At 42.6% G+C, this 21,248-nt stretch overlaps 1 protein-coding gene across 4 annotated transcripts in view; it reads right to left on the bottom strand.

Moving 5' to 3' along the window:
* The window catches only part of eef2k (eukaryotic elongation factor 2 kinase), a 369,092-nt gene extending 352,636 nt beyond the window's left edge, over positions 1-16,456 (bottom strand). For 3 of the 4 annotated variants that reach the window (XR_013963007.1, XR_013963008.1, XM_080747979.1), the window contains exons 1-9: positions 16,154-16,456; positions 14,228-14,303; positions 12,621-12,912; positions 11,178-11,219; positions 8,229-8,329; positions 5,347-5,407; positions 4,491-4,528; positions 2,983-3,154; positions 30-179 (exon numbers count right to left, since the gene is read on the bottom strand). Coding sequence is in view for 1 of the 4 variants with exons in the window: in XM_080747979.1 (XP_080604105.1) it covers positions 30-179; positions 2,983-3,154; positions 4,491-4,528; positions 5,347-5,407; positions 8,229-8,329; positions 11,178-11,219; positions 12,621-12,887 (831 nt within the window). In the remaining 3 variants the exon portion in view is untranslated. The remainder of the gene's footprint in view (positions 1-29; positions 180-2,982; positions 3,155-4,490; positions 4,529-5,346; positions 5,408-8,228; positions 8,330-11,177; positions 11,220-12,620; positions 12,913-14,227; positions 14,304-16,153) is intronic. The other variant, XR_013963009.1, reaches the window with a different exon arrangement.
* Between the last annotated feature and the right edge of the window lie 4,792 nt (positions 16,457-21,248).

Genomic DNA, 21,248 nt, shown 5'->3' with positions numbered 1-21,248 from the left:
CAATTGATCAATGTGCGGAGCGGGCCTACCTGTGGCGTGAGTCGGATGTTTTCGTCTCTCACGAAGCCGGAGTTGGAGTTGTATTTGATGTACTTGCCCTCGATGAAGTGCTCCAGGTGGAACAGAGGCTTCCCGGGCCGGTTCTTCATCTCAACCACACACACCTGCACGATGTCCACCTGTTGGGGGTCCTCAGAGTTACTACTGGGGGTCCTCCAAATCTCTGTGTGATAGAAATCTTCCATCTCCGTTTTTATATTGACCACTTGAACTCTAGCGTCCATATCCTGAGAACTTTAGACAAAAATAGCAGATCTACAAGCTCACTGTGAGCTTGTAGATCGGATATTTTCTGGCAAGAGGTTTGGTGTAGAGGGGGAAAAGAGCAGACTAAGTATGGACTGGAGTGAAAGGTCCAGTTTATTAAGTATTGACGGTGGTTGAATATCTGAAAACACAAATTGACACGAATCCAAAATACACTGATGATCGTGCTGTCAAATGATGAAACTATATGGCATTGCATTGCAACATAGGCATGGATGCCTGGCGGCGTCGCCGGTTCGATTCCCGATCCGGAGGACCTTTGCCGCGTGTCGCTCCCCATCTCCTGTCAGTCTACTGTCCTATCAATAAAGGCATAAAAGCCCCAAAACAAATATAAAAAAAATATTTGGTTCCATTTTGTATACTCTGAGTTACAGTTCCTAACAATCAAACGTTTATCTGGGGAACCCCCTTGAACCATCCCAAGGCAACGACCCCAGGACCCCACTTATTGATTTACACCACGGTAGGACTGGGCAACGCAGACTAAATCAAATATTTTTGACCTGTGACTTGTGATATCGTGATGATATAATTCGCAGCCAGATGGCTGGCGTGTGAAGTGGTCTGAACACTAAACATTTATTTTCAGTGTCTAGGGTCATCGCCCATGCTGGCTTGTGGTGGTCATTTTTGTCAATATTTTGCCACAGACATAACAAAATGAGTAGACAATATTATTACCAGAAACACATAAAGGGGCATTTTCCACCAGCAAAGAACCGCTTCTGGTTCTTTCTCCCGCCTATGGGATGAACCAGAGGTGAGCTTTTCCACCGAGAACCGGAGTTGGTTCAGAACCGTAAAAGTTGTTTCGGAACAGGAACCACAAAATCCTTGGTTCTTCTGGTTCAATCATGGTTCAAGCACCAGTGCCGTTCAACTTTCTTGGAAACTTGGTTCGTTCTTGCGAACCAGCCGCGAACCAGCTTGCGTTTCCACCAGATTGAACCAGATTGAACCTGAGGAAGCAAAGATTTTGTGGTTCCCGTTCCGAACCAACTTTTACGGTTCGGGACCAATTCGGTTCTCGTGGAAAAGCTCACCTCTGGTTCATCCCATAGGCGGGAGAAAGAACCTGAACCGGTTCTTTGCCGGTGGAAAAGCACCCTCCGAGTTAAACATCTGAGAACTCCTAATGTGCGATAGTGTCAAAGTAAATCAGAGTCAGACATATCGTGAAGAAGACCTGGAGACTAACATTCAGTAACAAGGTCTTGCGATCAAAACAAGAACATTATAAAAACAATCCCAGAAAAAAGGGTGGGAAGCACTGGAATATTGCCATGGGACAGAAGCCTTTGTTTGTACCTATTTAGGATCTTGTATTGTGTACAGTACCTGTTTGGGAGGTCTATGGTGGTTGGGTTAGGGTTAGGGTTAGGGATGGGACAATATGAACAACATTTCATATCACGATTATGGTGACAAAATAAATCGCGATTTACGATATTATCGCGATAATCAAAATCCATTATCCTGGAGTGGAACATTTGCCAAAAAATAGCAGATCTACAAGCTCGCGACGCATTGTAAGCTTGTAGATCGGCTATTTTTTGGCAAAGACATTTGATAGAGAGTGAAAACAAATACTGTATCTGTACTATGTACTATATAGACTTATGTACCTTTTACCAATTACAGAGTGTTTAAGTGGTACCGGATATGCAGCTCTGCAAATAAAAGGTGAATTGATCCCAGTGCATGACGGAGGACGATATCATGATAAATTAAATCTCCACGATAGCCTACGATTATCGGGAGTGTTTTTTATCACGATAAACGATAATATCGCGTATCGTCCCATCCCTAGTTGTAGTGTACCTGTTTGGGAGGCATGTGGCTGTTGTAATGGTGGTTGTATTGTACCTGTTTAGGAGGCCTATGGGGTGGTTGTATTGGTGGTTGTATTGTACCCGTTTAAGAGGCCTATGGGGTGGTTGTATTGGTGGTTGTATTGTACCTGTTTAGGAGGCCTATCTATGGGGTGGTTGTATTGGTGGTTGTATTGTACCTATTTAGGAGGCCTATGGGGTGGTTGTATTGGTGGTTGTATTGTACCTGTTTAGGAGGCCTATCTATGGGGTGGTTGTATTGGTGGTTGTATTGTACCTGTTTAGGAGGTCTATGACGGTTGTATTGGTGGTTGTATTGTACCTGTTTAGGAGGTCTATGGGGTGGTTGTATTGGTGGTTGTATGTACCTGTTTAGGAGGTCTATGGGGTGGTTGTATTGGTGGTTGTATTGTACCTGTTTAGGAGGCCTATGGGGTGGTTGTATTGGTGGTTGTATTGTACCTGTTTAGGAGGTCTATGGGGTGGTTGTATTGTACCTGTTTAGGAGGCCTATGGGGTGGTTGTATTGGTGATTGTATTGTACCTGTTTAGGAGGCCTATGGGGTGGTTGTATTGGTGATTGTATTGTACCTGTTTAGGAGGCCTATGGGGTGGTTGTATTGGTGATTGTATTGTACCTGTTTAGGAGGCCTATGGGGTGGTTGTATTGGTGGTTGTAGTACCTGTTTAGGAGGCCTATGGGGTGGTTGTATTGGTGGTTGTAGTACCTGTTTAGGAGGCCTATGGGGTGGTTGTATTGGTGATTGTATTGTACCTGTTTAGGAGGCCTATGGGGTGGTTGTATTGGTGGTTGTAGTACCTGTTTAGGAGGTCTATGACGGTTGTATTCTTCCCCCCACAGCTTGGCTTCATTCTGCAGTCTGACGTCCTCAAAGTACACCTGTCTGTCCACAGGCTCCATGTAGCTCTTGGACACATAGTTAGCGGCTGACTTCCAGTCTTTGCTGTGGGAGAAATTAGACAGCTTTTTCCTGGAGAGACGAGAAAAACAAAACACACCCAGTGCAAAGTGAGAGGTGCTATTTATTAGGGATGGGAATCGTTAAGATTTTAGCGATTTTGATAGCGATTTTTTTACTCCTTATGCTCCTCCTGTAATTTTCTTCTTTTTGTCGATTTTCTTTATTTTATTTTTCACCAAAACATTTTATTTTTTACAGTGTGCTCACATGCACACCCCTATGTGAAGGGATAGCCTTTGGTTGAGTCACTGTATGGTTTGTTGTCTTTAGCTGTGCTTTAAGACCTTCCGTTTTTGTAGCATCTGACCAACGAATACTTGTAGAATTAGGCCTATGCTTGTATAACATGCATGCATGATAACAGAAAATATATCATGTGTGTACTGTGTAGTGCTAGTGCACGTGTGCATGTACGCAGAAAAGTAATCTAAGGACATGCACTGCAGGGCACATGAGGTAATTTAGGTGATCGAGCATGACAGGAAAGTCTTATTTTCATTTTTAGTTAAAAGGCCTTCACTGTTTTCTATCGCATGAGACTGTTCCTGAGGTTTACAGAAACATAAAACGTTTTATTATTATTATAGAGTAAATTAACCGTTAATTAAACTCTTAGTGCTCGTCAGGGTGTTGGGGGTCCCAAGTTAAAATATGATTATGTTGAGGGTCGCGGCCTGAAAAGGCTGAGAACCACTGATATAGAGTATCTGCCAGACCGATATACGGGGTCGGGCTTTAATATAGCACCCAGCAGAAGGTTTATCTTCGCATCATTCATTACCATCTTTGGCTTTGTGTCTAACAGAGCCATCAGAGAGGCCTGGTCTCTGTGGGCCACGAGGACGCTATGTGTGGAATGTGTTGTGGTCTGGGTTCTATAGCTCAGGACCCTGGTTCTCCTCAACTAGTCCTGCACTTGACTTTACACTGTCCAGTGAGTGCATTAGGTCACGCTGGTTCTCAACGAGGGGAATCGTTCCGGGGACCACCAATTTGGATCGCTACGGGTCTGTACACTCTGAGAGTGGAACAAATGGAACCAAGCGGACGCGTAAGCCGGACTGGGGGGGTCTTCGACATTAAGACGGTTAGATAGAAGGATATATTAGGTTAACACAATAATAGCCTGTCAAAAAATTATAATAATCTCACGACCCACTTTCTGTTCCTGACCCAGTGTGAGTGAGAGAGACATTGGCTTAAAAAAACAGAATAAGATATTCCTCTGTGTTGTTGACATTGCACTGAGATTATCAGGAACGTCAGGGCAACAGCCTCTGAACTGTGGCCTCTGCACATCATTAATTTCAATATTTTTTTAAGTAAAAAACGTAAATGGACTTACGTTCTGAAACACTCCCTCATTGCTCCTTTCCCAAAGGGCTGTGGGAAACCAAAGCAAGCACAAACACAGAGCAATTTAGTTCACATAGTTTGTATCCTCGGATAGAGGTGTGTGTGTGATAGGGCATTAACGACTTGTGATTTTTGCAAGTCGACTCGACCCAGTAAAATGTTTGATGACGTCATCACATCACACACGAGTCGACACGACCCCCCAATTATTTTAAGGGGTCCCCGATGATTAACATAATGTGCAACATTGTTTTCTCACTCAACTGTTAACAACCCAACATAAAGTTTAAGTGTATAGAGGCAAACTTCACCTTTCTAAAGTGACAATTTAAGGACCTCTAAAATGACAAATTAAACATTGTCCAAATTGTCAAATATTAGAGGCAGAAATTTTGAAAATAGCCGAACTACATGCTCACAACGCCTCGAGATGTAGACCTGCTTTCACAACAGAACTGTGTTATACCAAATGTAACGCCTCAATTCTTAGTGCTCGTCAGGGTGGGGGGCCCCCAGTTAAAATATGATTATTCTGGGGGTCGCGGCCTGAAAAGGTTGAGAATCACTGTAATATTGGATCATTCTGTCCTTGACAATAAGCAATCCAACTGTTTGAATGCTGATGCTGTACAGACGCACACATGGAGCAAAAATAATTATAGAAAAAAATACAAAGGATTTTCTTTTATTTCAACTTCGACTTTGTCTGGTGGGAGTCGACTTGTGTAATGAAGTCAACTGAGTCGACTTGTCAACTTCTTTGTTAATGCCCTACTGTGTGTGTATGTGTGTGTGCGCGTGCGCGCGTGCGTGCGTGCGTGTGTGTGACAGATCTTGGGCCTTACCTTGGAAGACATCTTGATGTGCACCTCGTCTGCAGACCACTCTCCAGTGATGGCGTTGTACCTGAGGAGAGGGTAGAAAAACTAAGTCAACAAAAAAAGAAACTCGATATATGCCGTTTGTACAATACATGTACCCCAATTTGAGAATCAATGATGACATTAATTCGTCTAAAGCAGTCGTTCCCAAACCTTTCAGCTTGAGACCCAAATGAGAAATTAGACGTTTGTTTGCCCGAGGACCCAAGCTAGTGAAAACAGACGATCTTCAAGCTCACAACGCTGCGCTTCACTACTTCTTAAACATTTGTGTTCTGATTTATGGGAACACTTAGATTTTTCTTTGATTTCTTCATGAAATTACAGAAGAAAAATCATTGCATTTTCTTTTTAATTCATAAAAAAAAAAAAAAAAAAAAGCTTTTTCGGGAATGTTTTTTGAAAATATTTTTAATAATAATAATTAAAAACAAAGTGTAGGAAACAAAAAATTAAGGGACCCACAAATGGGTCTTGACCCAGTGTTGGTGAAAAAACAAGTGGTCTATAGTAAGACCCGGTCCAAGCCCCCCAAGGCATTTAGCACTGATGGGTCCACCGGTTTGTGAGTTTAGCTCCGCACACGCGCGCGCACACACACACACACACACACACACACACACACACACACACACACACACACACACACACACACACACACACACACACACACACACACACACACACACACACACACACACACACACACACACACACACACACACACACCTCTTATTATATAATCAAAACACATCTGTCACATTACTCCGAAGGCCCTATTAATAAGTGGGTCAGGTTTGCAGGGGTGTCGCACCAAATTATGGGCCCTGGGTACAAGGATTCACTGCGGGCCCCCCATGAATGTTCTTCATGGGGGGGAGGGGGTTTAACCCATTTAGACTGGGAACGCATTATTACGCGTTATTTTGTGCTTTAACTATTGAAAAATAGCAGATATACAAGCACACAGCGCGGCACCGAGTGCCGCTCTGCAAGCTTGTAGATCTGCAATTTTTTTTTAAATCGTGATAATTTGTGCAAATCTTTGGATATTTCAAATCCTTCTAAGGTTTTTTGAAAAAAATATGTTTCTATGTCAGTGGTGCTCAAACCTTTTCATGGTGAAGGACCCCCAAAATGATATGTATTTGGCCACGGACCCCCATCTCAAAATATTTAGTTCCAGGGACCCCCCCAGAAGCAAAATTTGAGTTACAAATGTTTTCTTAAAAAATACATATATTAAAAGATTTGCATTTTCACTACTTTTCAAAAATAGCAGATCTACAAGCTCGCAGCGCGGCACTCGGTGCCGCGCTGTGAGCTTGTATATCTGCTATTTTTCAATAGCTATAGGTATCAAATAATTAAGGCCCCTCCACCACCTTGGGCCCTGGTAACTCAGTCCCACTCTTCCCCCCCCTTGTGACACACCTGGCCTGCACGTCACCCCCTTGACCCTGCTGTCTGTGCAACCTCATCACAAACAGCTAAAACAGCTTCTTCAACGAACCTACGCTACGTGGGAGAATTTGGAAAACAGAATCCTGTCTTAATAACTCTCTCCAGTTGACCTCGATTAAACAAAATGAGAACTCTTCAGTCATGTTGGCCTTTGGCCTCCAAGGCGGAAATAGTACTTGATATTGTTAACGACATCAGCCCATCGTAAAAATCTTATCGTGGTGACACAGAAAATGACAAGCATGCTCTTCATGGCACAATGTAGTTTACACTGAAATGTACACGCACGCACGCACGCACGCACGCACGCACGCGCGCACGCGCACACACACACACACACACACACACACACACACACACACACACACACACACACACATTTATGTAATTTCTTAGATTTAATTTCCTCATGAAATTAATGAAAATGAAAGGGGGAAAAAAACAAACAAACATTAATGATAATTAAAAAGAAAATGTGAGATACAAAAAAATTAAGGGACACATAAAAATCTATCTGTGACCCACAAATGGGTCCCGACCCACTGTGTTGGAAACAGTGGTCTATATACTGTACACATGCACAGTTATCAACAACCAGAAACCCCTGACAACAGAGCTCTCCCTCCCAGCCTCCTCAGAACACCATGTCCCATCCAGGGAACACTGCGTACCAACCGTGTGTCACTCTGTGACTCACTCCACACAACACAACTGGAGGTTGGCACCATGCCAGCGGGTGAAAAAGAGAAACTGTATAGATACAGTTACATGAGGAGATGACCCAACGCCAGCGGATTGAGTTCATCTTTGTGAAATACCGTGCGGCGTTTACTCACTGAACGAGTGTGTTTTGTGTCTCACCGCGGCGCGGCCGCCGCTGATCCAAGCGGGATACCCCACGGCAACCGCTGCCCGTCTGTAGAGCGCCTAACAGCCCCAAAAACATGCTCAGTGGGGTAGTTGTGACCACCGTTTTCAAAACAGAGGGTCACCACAACTATTGTCGGCTATTGTCTCTGTTTTATAAATATAGGACTTCAGTGGTTAATTGTATGCTTGGGCGCTGGGCGTTGAGTTGGAAGTTTGGAATCCCTGAATGTGACCGTTGGCCTCTGGATCCTGTTGGTCATCTGCAGCCACGGGAGAGTGTTTTCTGCTGGTGTTTCAGTCCGAGTGCATCAAAGGGTGCGTTCGGGAATGCACACCGGTTCTGGTTAGGGTTAGTTTTAGGCCTGGAATCGTACCTGCGACAACCAGGGGCTCTGTCTGGTTCCCCAGACAGGCTCATGAACCACTCAGTCATGGTCGCCCAATAGTCAACCGTAGCAGCGGTTTGCACCGCCCCCAAATAAACTGGATTTTAGTCATACAGTACGTAATACCTGTAGCGGGTGCAGGCCTCCGTCTCCATCTCCTCCAGATGAAACTCTGCCCAGGGGTCAGGCATGGCCTTGGCCTTCTGAATGGCCGTTTTCCATCGTGTCTGTGAGTGAGTGACCACAGAGAAACACATAATCAGTCAACAGACCCAGGGCCAGTGCGTCCATACGAGCCAACCATTCAACTGAATAGAGAAACATATCAGTCAACAGACCCAGGGCCAGCGCGTCCATACGAGCCAACCATTCAACTGAATAGAGAAACATATCAGTCAACAGACCCAGGGCCAGCGCGTCCATACGAGCCAACCATTCAACTGAATAGAGCGGCAGTTCGTAGTGGCGGCAATGTGTCATTCATTCATTTTCAGGTGGGGTGTTCTGAAATGAATGATGACACTTGCTGCGATCTGTATTCCATCACTTGTTTGTCGTTTGCAGGTCACATCACTGTTTGCAATAGGGATGGGACGATATGAAACTTTCATATCACGATTATTGTGACAAAATAAATCTCGATTTGCAATATTATCGCGATAAATCCATTATCTTGTGGTGGAACATTTGCCAAAAAATAGCAGATCTACAAGCTCACAAACCGTCGCGATGCGACGCGTTGTGAGCTTGTAGATCGGCTACTTTTTGGCAAAGACATTTGATAGTGAAAAAAAGACTGTATCAAGTACGTATATTATAAGTACCTTTTACCAATTATAGATGGTTCAAGTGGTACATATGCATGCAGCTCAGCAAATAAAAGGTGAATTGATCCCAGTGCATGACGGAGGACGATATCACGATGAATGAAATGTCCTCGATCCGATTATCGTGAGTGTTTTTTTACCATGATAAACGATAATATCGCATATCGTCCCATCCCTAGTTTGCATGAGTGAATTAACCCTGTGATACTGCCAGGAGAGCTGGGTGTCTGCTTGACAAAAGAAGCAACGGTTTAACGGAACAGCGGCACGTTAGCGAGAGCTTAAAAAAGGTGGCGAAAGAACAAAAGAGAGAGCTTGCCACGTTAGGGAGAGCTTGAAAAAAGGGGGCGAAAAAGAAGCAATGTTTAAATGAATAGCGGCACATTAGGGAGAGAAGATAAGTTAGAATTCGGCAAAGACACCCGACCCAACCCGAAACATTTAGCACAAAGCGTGCGCATATCCACACTTTAACCATATAAAATATGGTTAAAGTTGTTCAAATCTAAAATGACACAGTTTTTTCCCTGGACTTCACAAGAATTAGAATGTAGGCCAATGTATTAATAACAAAATAGCACACAATGGGAGATGTGTGGTTGATTTTGTCCCAATATTGATTTTGTCCCAATATTTAATAGATATATTTAACCAAAAAGGTTGAAAACAATGCCATAGATCAATATTTTGGGTGTCAAACAAGGGCCTTCTTCGTTTCATAATAATAGTATCAATGACAACAGGCATCAGCTCAGTTTGATAACCAACCAGGAGTTCTTATTTAATCCAGGGCAGGAATCATGTTCTGCTGAACTTCGAGGAACTACAGTATAACCCTGATCCAAGTGTCACACAAATAATAGTGACCTACAGTAGTAGGTTAGTAACCTTACCCTACCCGTTATGCAACACAACTGCTCTCTCTGACGTGATTGGTCGCCTCCTCTCATGCTTGGAATTCTAGAGCAAGTTATTTTTAGAGGGTACTATTTACATGTAAGATGTAAAAGACACAGAGGGGTGTGTTTTGGGGAGAAGTTAGCTAGGACATCGTCTTCCGTTTGCTGGGATGAGTACACCTCGAATTTCACCCCACCCCGACGACCCCTCCATGCTATCCCATGAAGAAACACTATCGCCTCATCAAAAGAAGAGTCCCTTGATTGTGACCCAGTCTCGATTGAATCATCTTTCCGCGATCAAGTCAATCAAGGAACGTGTGTGAAACAGTATGATAATGACAGGATTGTCCAGCTAATGTTTTCACAACAGGTTCGTAAACTTGATTATGAACTGACAAAAGCTACTACACAGTATAATGACAATTAACACATTTCACAGCTGTTTAATTAGTGCAGGTTACAGCTGAAATGAAACAGCGGTAAGTGGATTAGGAGAGACAAAGAAAACAGGTGAAGGAGAAATTAACCAGAAAGGGTGGAAAAAAGGAGGGAATTCATGTTAGGCCGGACAAGAACTACAGCCAGCCAGCCAGACGTATAGGAAGTACAGGAACATTCCAACACATAGTCCCTGTATTTCCTGCACTTCCAGTTAGACACTTTAGGCAGAAGTTCTTCTCCAGGCTTTATCTCCCTCTGGGGATAAAAGTGGGAACGTGCTGAAAGGAGGGGGGAAAAGATGCTTAAGGGCAGTGTTTCTCAACCTTTTGTCTGCATGGGCACACTTTCCATGTCCTAAGAATCCATGGGCACACCAACATAATACGGGGGTGTAAATATCGTCAGGGAAGAAACCTTGTATCTCCAAGTTTCAAATTTGTACGTTTCTTCGCAAAGTAAAGCCCTGCTTCATCATACAAGGCTGTCGCACAACAGTAGTGAAAACAGCCGATCTACAAGCACACAACGCCTCGCACCGCGAGGCGTTGTGTGCTTGTAGATCGGCTTGTAGATCGGCTTGTAGATCGGCTGTTTTAAATAGTTTAAATCATTTTTAAAATGATAAATATACTGGCTTTAAAGCAGTTTCAAGGGGCACACTTGACCCTTCTCAGGGGCACACCAAAGGTCCCCAGGCACAGTGGTTGAGAAACACTGCTTAAGGGTACGGTCACGTCAAAGTATGGAATCCGCTTATCAGCTGGCAACCATAGTTTTGTGTGACTGTGCCCTAAAGGGGAAAAAAAGGTGTTAAAAGGGAAAACAATGGTAGAAGGAGAGGTGCGGAGGGAGGCGGTCATCATGGCTGAAGGCGGCAGATAGAATGTGTACGTAACGCAACATACCCGGGCTCGTTCGGACACGTCCGACCGAGGCGATGGTTCGTTCTACACAGAGAGGCAAAGAAACAGACTGCTTGTCAACATAACATTTGTGCTCTGGTGTTAAAGGTTGTCATTTTTGTCTAATGGTCTTCTTGTGTCTGCAAATAAATTATAATTTTTTTTGACAGTGCAAAATATAATGACAAATACATTGGTCATTATCAGTTGGCATTGTGCCAGAGGGTGTGATGTGTGTCTTTGGATTATGTATACTGGGTGTTTTTGCTTCTCATTGTTTGTCGTGCTGTTAATTGTGACCTGCCAAATAAGGCACTGAAGCTGGAATTAAAGGACAACTTGCACTAAATAACATCTGTGCTAATTTTCCTATACTTATATTGATCCCAAATGACTGTCCATGAGGTCTATTAGGCAGAAATGCCACTGTTGTCCAGTTTCCTCTGCAGAACCCAGCAGCCCTCAAAGCATAGGGTGGGGCCAAAAGTGGTTGCAGTCAAAAGTGAATTTTCTTTTCATGAATGTGTTACTAGTTGTCATTACAAACACATCCATGCCTTAATTCAGGGGTCTTCAACGTTTTCAGGCCGGGGAGATGGAGCAGGGACCCCCTACCACCCGGGGGCCGGGGCTACAACATATTTTTTATTTTAAACATGTACAAGTTACAGCGAGCAGGGTGGGCCGTACCACTACCATTTCTAAACATACTACTTATTAACTGAGAACCAATGTTAATAATATCAACAATCTGTCAATTGCATAGTAATCATGTATTCAAGCTATTCAAAATGGATAGAATCATGATTTATTTTTTAACATAAATGTGAAAAAAAATAAAAAATAAAATAAAAAACATTTTTTGAAATCATTTTTTTTAAGCAATAATTTCGCGGACCCCCTGCAGTACCTCCGCGGACCCCCTGTTGAAGACCCCTGCCTTAATTGGTTGTCCCACAGGAGCTGCCACAGTCTCATAAATCATGTTTTGGGGTGAGCATTTGTCACAACTGCCAATCAAAGTGACTGTACTGGCCAATCACAGCGCGTCTTTTCCGGGGACATACTGTATGTACAGGTATAGCAGAGAGTGGTGGCTTGTGTGGGAGAAAGATGGCATGCATGCGTGTGCAATGACAACTAATAACAGATTGATTAAAACAACAAATTGTGTAAAAGCGATAGGCTTATGGGCTCCATCCCTCTAAGGTGCATTTCTGCCTAATAGAAACCATTTCAGTCATTGACCTTAGACAGTCATTTTGGATCAATATAAGTAGGAAAATGAGCCTAGATGTTATTTAGTCTGGAGTTGTCCTTTAACTATGAACCTGAAACCATTCCTTTGATTGCAACGTGAGATGTTTTTAAGTTATTTGAAAAAGGAAAGTCACCCTAAAAGGATCGACAACATGGATGTCGTTGGTGGCTGGGCTGTCGTCTCACCTGGTGGGTGAAGTGGCTCTTGGGGAGGGAGCTGGACAGGGACCTGGAGAGCACCAGGGACTTCAGGTAGTCACAGATCTCCTTGGAGGGGTCGCTGAGGATGGGGCAGATGACGTAGTCGTCGTCGTCGTCCTCGCTGACGGAGACGCTCCGCGACGTCTGGTTGTGCTCCACCATGGACACCACGGCGCCGGAGCGGCCGCGCGGAGCGCAGGGCGCCCGCTTGGTGCTGAGCTCATCCATGTCGAACATCATCTCGTGATCCATGTTGGCTGGGTGGGGTGGGGGGGTTCTGGGGTCACAGGAGGAATTGTGACAAGACAATCGTTATATAAGGCAGGGGTCTTCACATTTCTAAAGTGACATTTGAAGGACTTTTTCATACCTCTAGTCTAAAATGACAAATTAAACATTGGCCAAATTGTCAAATATTAGAGGCAGAAATTGTGAAAGTAGCCGATCTACATGCTCACCATGCCCCTCGCAAGGCAAGGCGTTGTTAGCATGTAGATCTGCTATTTTCGCAATAGAACCGTGTTATACAAAATGTAAATGCCTCAACTCTTAGTGCTCGTCAGGGCGGGGGGTCCCCATTAGGGCATTAACGAAGAAGTCGACATTACACAAGTCGACTCCCACCAGAAGAAGTCAAAAGTCGAAGTTGAAAATAGCAGATCTCGGAAAGAGGTGGATATATTTGACAATTTGGCCAATGTTTAATTTGTCATTTTAGGGGTCCTTAAATTGGCACTTTAGAAATGTGAAGATTGGTTTGTTTACAGTTGAGTGAGAAAACAATGTTTCACATTAAGTTAATCATCTGGGGACCCCCCAAAATAATTGGGGGGTCGTGTACGATGTGATGACGTCATCAAGCGATAAAGTCGACTTCAACTCTACTTTTTACTGAGTCGAGTCGACTTGCAAAAATGACAAGTCGTTAATGCCCTAGTCCCCATGCAGTTAACATATGATTATTTTGGGGGTCACGGCCTGCAAAAGGTTGAGAACCACAACACGTGGCTGTGGCTGCAGCCAAGGTGCAACAAGCCAAGGCAGGGAGGGGATTGTCAGGAGGCTGGACAGTCAAGTAAACAGTTTCAAGTGGATTACTGGATTCATGCCCAAGGGGTGTGGCCGGCGTGGGTACAGTTTGCTAAGCTTAGCTTGGGTTTCTATCAGTGGTGGGAAAGGTACTCAAATGTTTCACTTAGTAAAAAAGTCCAGAATTTAAAATCTTTCTTTTTTTTTTATATATATCGTCGTTGTCGGGTGGAAACCTTGTATGTCCAAAACCGTTTCTTTTGTATTTATCATTTTAAATGATTTAAACTAGTGAAAACAGCCGATCTACAAGCACACACAACGCCTCGCTGTTTTCACTACTTTTGTGCGACGGCCTTGTGTGATGAAGCATTGCTTTACTTTGCGAAGAAATGTACAAATTTGAAACTTGGAGATACAAGGTTTCTGCCCGACAGTGACGATATTTTTGGGGGCCTTTTTCTGCCTTCATTTAAGTGAAGATAGACAGGAAACAGAGAGAGAGAGAGAGAGATGGGGAGAGACACGCAGCAGAGGTGGTCAGGAGTGGGATTCAAACTCACATCTCGCCGCAGGCTGCACAAAGCCTATATGTGGTATGCGCCTGGACCACTAGGCCAGCGGGCACCCCCTTTTAATCTTTTCTTGAGAAAAAGTACAAAAGTATTGGCATTGAAATATACTCAAGAGGATCAAAAGTAGAAAGTACTCATTATGCACACGTTTTCAAAAGTATAAAATCTTTTGAAAATAGCAGATGTACAAGCTCACAATGCGTCGCATCGTGACGCATTGTGAGCTTGTAGATCTGCGATCGCCAGAAATGTAAATATAGGGCTTAAGTGGTTAATGTATGTTTTGTAATGATAGTTTAAATCTACAACTAGTAACTAAGTGCTCAAATAATTGTAGTGTAGTAAAAGTACAATATTTGGCCTCTGAGATGTAGTGGAGTAGAAGTAAAAGTCCTGAAAATTGGAAATACTCCAGTACAGTACAAATACCTCAAAGTTGTACTACTGTAAGTAAATGTGGTTACTTCCAGCACTAGAGTCATAAGTAAACAACAGTTTCAAGTGTATTCATGGGGCGTGTATGAGTACAGTGCAGTTGCTATGCTTAGCTTGGGTTTCTACAGTATCTATGCCAGAAGAAGAATGCCTCTACAGAGCCAGGCAGGAATCTAAAGAATAAGTGGTGGGAAAAGCAGTACATTTATTTACTTAAAGGGGCACTGTCACCTAAAGGGGTTGAGGGGCAGATTACACTGTGACATGAGCTTCTCTGAAAACAGTCTGAAACAGTCTGAAGCTCAAAAGTATCAATACTTTGCCATCTAAATATCCGGTAATCAAAATGTACTCAAGTACCAAAAGTAAAGGTACTAATTTCACAGGTACTAAGTTCAAAATGTTTAAAAAATGATTTTGATCTACAAGCTCACAATGCATTGTGAGCTTGTAGATCCGCTATTTTCAAATGGACAAAATATGGTTGTATGTAATGTATGTTTTTTGATAATAATCTAATTAGCAAAGTATTGCATGTATATCACAATAGAACCGTGTTATGCAAAATGATAATAATCTAATCTGCAAAGTATTTAGTGAGTTTTCAAATAATCTGAGATGCAGTGGAGTAAAAGTAAAAGCACTGAAAACTGTTAATACTCCAGTAAAGTAACTCAAAGTCGTACTTAAGTACTGTAATTGAGTAAATGTAGGTCTATTTAGCTACTTTACTCCACATGGTTTCTATCTATGCCATGCCAACATGGGAGGACTGCTTTAAGCTTGGCATGGGCTTATCTGTGCCAGAAGAATGCCTAGCAGCCAGGCAGCAATCAAAACAACATGTTATGTTATCATGGGTGTTAACATTATAACAAACACTTCTTCCTTGAAGAGAATCTGCACAAATGAACCATGAAACAAACTTATATTGTTATATGATATGATCAATGTTATATATTTGTGTTGGGAGAGATAGGATAGTTGACACTTTAACACAGAAACGTGCATGCATGCATGTTCCAATCCAAACTAATGTGTTTATTTCAGAATATGGAAGTATCAATGTTATATTTGTGTTGGGAGAGATAGATGCCACTTTAACACAGAAAAGTCTGTGCATGCAATTCAATTCAAAGCAGCTTTATTGGCATGAGAAAACATACGTGCATGCCATGCACGTTCCAAACCCAATGTGTTTATTTCAGATTATGTAAGAGATCACTGCCATACAAAGACAAATAAACGCACCAAACCGACTGGCCAAACTGCAAAACGTAGGCTATTAAATGCATTGCATTCAAATGTAGCCTATTGTATTTTCTCATTTGCTTTCATACTTAACGCTTATGGCAATAAATAAAGCTCCTTTGAATTGAAACTGAATTGCATGCAGCTCATTCAATATACACATGAAATAACAACAATAATCCAATGAAATAACATAAAAGAACATTCAGTTCCACTCTCTGTACTCACCTTAATTGACAGCTGTTGAAAATAACTGGTGATTGTTTTATTTTCCCCTTTGCGGAAGCGGGTTGTAAAAATGAATGACTGCAATATTATATAATAAAGTCTCCAACAACCAACCAACAGGACTGGTGGTATTTATGTATATGGTCCGTACGTGTATATCCTGGTTCTCCGAGGGCGGCGACCCCGCTGGTCCAGTGGTTCAGGGCAGTTCAGTTCGAGCCCCCCAGACAGCTGAGCTGAGCCAGCAGAACACAACACAGAGGTTCCCCAGTGCAGCCGAGCCCCTCAGCATGCACTAGCTTCCCTGTGTGTGTGTGTGTGTGTGTGTGTGTGTAGGATTTAGACACGACACGTACACGCACGTGCACGCGCATGCCACGCACCATGGCTGTACGAGCGCCCCGCACGTACAGACTCTCCGTGTCCTCCCATAAATGGTGACCTGTCGAAATATGAGACCATGCATCCCTCATCCCTAGACCAGGGGTATTCAAAGTTCACTCACGGGGCACCCAGGGGTGCCGCGAGATAATTTGTCTCGATAATATTTGGAATTTATTTGGACACTTAAAAAAATATTTAGTGTAATTTTAAACATGCCGTACAAAGTTATTTCAGTTCAGTCAGTTCTAACCAAAATGGCAACATAGTCGCTAAAATATGCTATATAAATATAAGGTGCTGGGAGTGAAAATCATGAATATAATGTAGGGATGCCTCGAATGAAAAATATATATTTATAGGGGTGCCCTGAGCCAAAAAAGTTTGGGAACCCAGCTGATCTAGACCGTAGTGCACGTAGCCATAGATATCTATGCACGTAGCCAGCCTACAGTGTAAACTAAAGTGTAAACAGAGCAGCTTTTTAAACTGAGGCTTTTCTTATACACTACTATATACATTTCGTGTTGAGGAAAAAATAATAATAGGACCTAATAATAATGCTGCATGCTGCTATTCGTTCCAAAAAGCATGTACCCTCACAATGAAACATAGAGGAACCTATACGTTTGCACAGTGACACTTGCTTTGACAATGTAAACGTATTACCAATATAAAGCTAGCTCATTTGAATTGAATTCAATTGAATTCAATTCAATTTAAACTCCACAAGATGGTCACACATTTCGGCAGGTCACCAATTACACTGTAGCACCGCAGCAGGACCATAGAGTATGGATGGAGGAGGAGTATTGGAATTTGGCTCTGGTTGTTTCTGTTGTTTCTATTTACTGCTCGGTGCTCCGTTCCGGGGCAGAGCCCGCCTACTGTATCCGGTATTTTTCTCAGAGCACATTAACGGATGCACACAGGTTGCTTCCGTATCCGCCCTTGACCGGATCTGAAACTTCCACTGCATCGCAGTGCATGCATGGCTTGATGCGTCGCTTGAGCGCCGTTCCTTTGGCAAATCTAGGACAGGTTTTGAAGAGGCAAATATAAATCTTGTAGCTGCCTTCAAAATACGATCATAAATAATGTAATACATTTATTAAAAGTACATTTATGATGTACGACTTTTTAAATTGCTTATACTAGAGTACTTCTATTTAATGCTTAAAAGTATACTTTTAACATGCATATATTATCATTCATGTGCAAATTATGCCAAAAAAAGGGAAACTCTTATTCTGAAGAGCTCAACCCCCGAAAGTCTTAGATTTGCCAGCATAGATTTGCCAAAGGAACAGTCCAACACAGCACCAAATCTGATTTACCAGAAGTTTTCTCTTTTTTCGCCACTACTGAGAAAGCCTGGTAGGCGAGGTTACTGAATTCCAAGCAAGCAGCCATCGGTTTGAGCACATGCTGCACCACCGTACCGTTTGTTTGCATGAAACATGAATCTGATTTCTGATCCTGATCACTTGTATGATGTTTATATTGCATGAGTATTTTTGCGTTTGGTAGGCCTACTTTACATTTTCATAACAGTACTTTTGTACTTGTACTCATGTAAATGTTGAATTCCGGACTTTTACTTCCGGACTTTTACTTGGCAACAGAGTAGGCTATTTCTAAATTGATACTTTTACTTTAAGTAACGAACGAAACATGAATATGTTCAGTAATAAACACTTATCTTTTAGCATGTTTAGGCCTATATTATATTATTTATCTGCTAAAGCCACCATAAACCGTTTAACTCATCTCTTCTCTGAAATGTCTTAACTTTTATTACTTAATGTCGCCTTCAACGTGTCTATATGGTAGCGTGGCCGAGTGGTCTAAGGCGCTGGATTTAGGCTCCAGTCATTTCGATGGCGTGGGTTCGAATCCCACCGCTGCCACATTCCTTTTCAAATATTTTAATTATAATAATTTCTTGGTTCCACAATGGCCGTACGGCCGTTTCAGGAAAACCAAACAAGAATAATAATCTCAACGATGTTACAGATGAATAGATATTGCTTCAAGCCTGTGTATTAATATAAAGACCTGAAGTGATTTCTTCAGTCAGTTCACTCAAACTATGAGCCGTTGTGAGGAACTGGCAAGTTGTGTTTTGAAATTAGACCTACATTTGTTTCATTTATAATGATTTTCATAGCTATATTTTTAGAATGTAAAGCTAATGGTGTGGGTGCCATGGAAATATTTGTATTCATAGTGGTGTGCTGGCGTGTCTTGTTGAAAAACTAATGAAATAGTGCCATCTACTGGTTGTGAATGAAACAGCACAGCCACACATTAAATGTATAATCTCACTCCTTCAATTTAATATTTTTAAAACAAATCTAGCTATGAAAATAATCCTAGATCGAAGTGGTGATGGTGATGAAGGAGCACATCACCATTGTCATCAACATAATTATCAATTGCTTGAAAAACTTCTGAAAATTCATTGAAATACAATAAATGCAGACACAATTTTAAGATCACAGAGCACACAAATAATTAATCAAATATCAAATTAAAACAGCATTAAAAAATTAAATAAATATCAAACACGACAAACATGCATCGTCTCCTTGTATGGGCCGTTCTGTCCATAGACATAGAAAGGTAGATGCCTCCTTCGGCTCTGGGGCCTATGCATCGGCCATCGGGGGACTCAGCGAATGGTCGTTTCCGGTCGGTTCCCACTTTCACGTGCGTCACAGACACCGGAAGTTGCTAGGCCAATGTGGGGGAGGGGCTTTTTGTTCGCAGCCTCGAAGAACAGCTGAGCCACGCAGGTCGGAATTGGATGGAAACTTGCCAATAGACACGTTTCTTGTTTACAAACATTGAGACTAAATGCACAGGTGACTGTATCATACATCAATTCCCACCAATCCCCAAACCTGTTGTTTTGGGGAGCGCTGGTTTCATTGGCTCATTTGGTACCGACCTGCGCGTGCATCTAGGTTTTTATCAGTGTAACGTGGACCAGAAATGCGTCTATAAAGCTCTGTTGAATTGAATTCAAGTCCCGGAAAAGACATGCTGTGATTGGCCAGTAGTCACTTTGACTGGCAGCGGTCCCTCGGTTTTTGTGGACTCGGTTTTTGTGGCGTCAGTTGTTGCACGGCGCTCCAATGAACTGCAGCGGCCAGCGGGGGATGAGGCATCTAGCTTTTTAAATCTATGGTTAGTTGCTCCCGGTGAGCAGGTTCAGGTACCTTGCATGGTTTCCTCCGCCATTGCAAAAATTAAAAAATTAAAAGCTAAAGGCAAATCAACAAAATGTGCAGTTAAACCGTGTAAATGACTGAGGATAACCTCAAGTGTTTTTGAAGCATGTTCTAAACATGTTTGGCACAGAACACAGATCTTCTGTAGGCAGCGTCTGGTAGGATTTGAGGTTGAATTATAATTACATCTTACAGTATTGGTTCTCAAATTGGGGTCCTTGAGGGGGTTCCAGGAGGTCCTCCAAAATCAGTGACAGTTAGGAAATCAAATTGATCCTTATTGGACTGTAGAGTGTGCATTTGTACACTCTCAGAGTCAGACCTGTGGTGGTCCTTAGCCTAATTGTATACAAAACTGGGTTTCTTGAAATAAAAATAAAAACAGTACAAGCTCACAACTTAGATCTGCTATTTTCACAATATTTATCTGTGGAACCGAGTCAAACTGAATTGAATGCCTCACATCCTACATTCCTGAGTGTTTATGAGGGTGGGGCGGGGGTGGTCCCCAGTTAAAATAATTGTGTTATTTTGGGGGCCTGGAAAAGGCTGAGAACCACTTGTGCTAGGAGAGGCCCCAGGCCTTAGTGGGCCCTGAGCTTTTCCTTGGCAAACCGTCGGGACACAAAGTATAGTTTCTGGATGGCCAGCTGGGTGTCCTCGGGGGATATTCCAAGGTGCCACACAGCCCGGACAGAGCCTCCGACGTGGGGGAACATGAGAACCCGCACCCCCTGCCCCAGTGCGGCCTCCTCTCCCTCGCCCACCTCAGCCATGCGGGCACAGAAGTCTGCGGGGCTGAAAGTGGGGTCCCGGAGGCGGAAGCGCAGGATGTTCGTTTCCACAGTCGCCATGTCTACCGTGTACAGCCCAGTCTCACAGTCCAACAGGGCTGGGGAGGAGGAGGGGGGGAATATAGTAGGACATACACAAACGTATTACCAGTGGTGTAAAAAGTTACTGTATTTAAGTACACTTTTGAGGTATTTGTACTTTACTTGAGTATTTACAATTTACAATACTTTTACTTCTACTCCTCTACATCTTGGATTCAAATATTGTACTTTTACTCCACTACATTTATTTGAAAACTTTAGTTATTAGTTACTTTGCAGGTGTAAATTATAATATTATAAAACACACATTAACCCACTTCAGCCTTATTTTATAACATGGCTATTTGAAAATAGCCGATCTACAAGCTCACAACGTGTCGCGATGCGACGCGTTGTGAGCGTCGCGTCGCAACTGTGAGCGTTGTAGATCGGCTATTTTCAAACATTTTGTACTTTTACTTTTGGTACTTTAAGTACATTTTGATGCCAATACTTTCATACTTTTACTCAAGTACATTTTGAATTCTGGACATTTACTTGAAACGGAGTACATCTACAGTGCAGTATTGATACTTTTACTTAAGTACAAAATGTGAGTACTTTTTCCACCACTGTATTATACGCCTTGGTTGAATGCTGAGT

This window comes from Nannobrachium achirus (genome assembly GCF_963921795.1).
Source record: "Nannobrachium achirus genome assembly, chromosome: 18".
NCBI classification, from domain to species: Eukaryota; Metazoa; Chordata; class Actinopteri; order Myctophiformes; family Myctophidae; genus Nannobrachium; species Nannobrachium achirus.
This window is presented reverse-complemented; position numbering and strand designations above follow the sequence as displayed.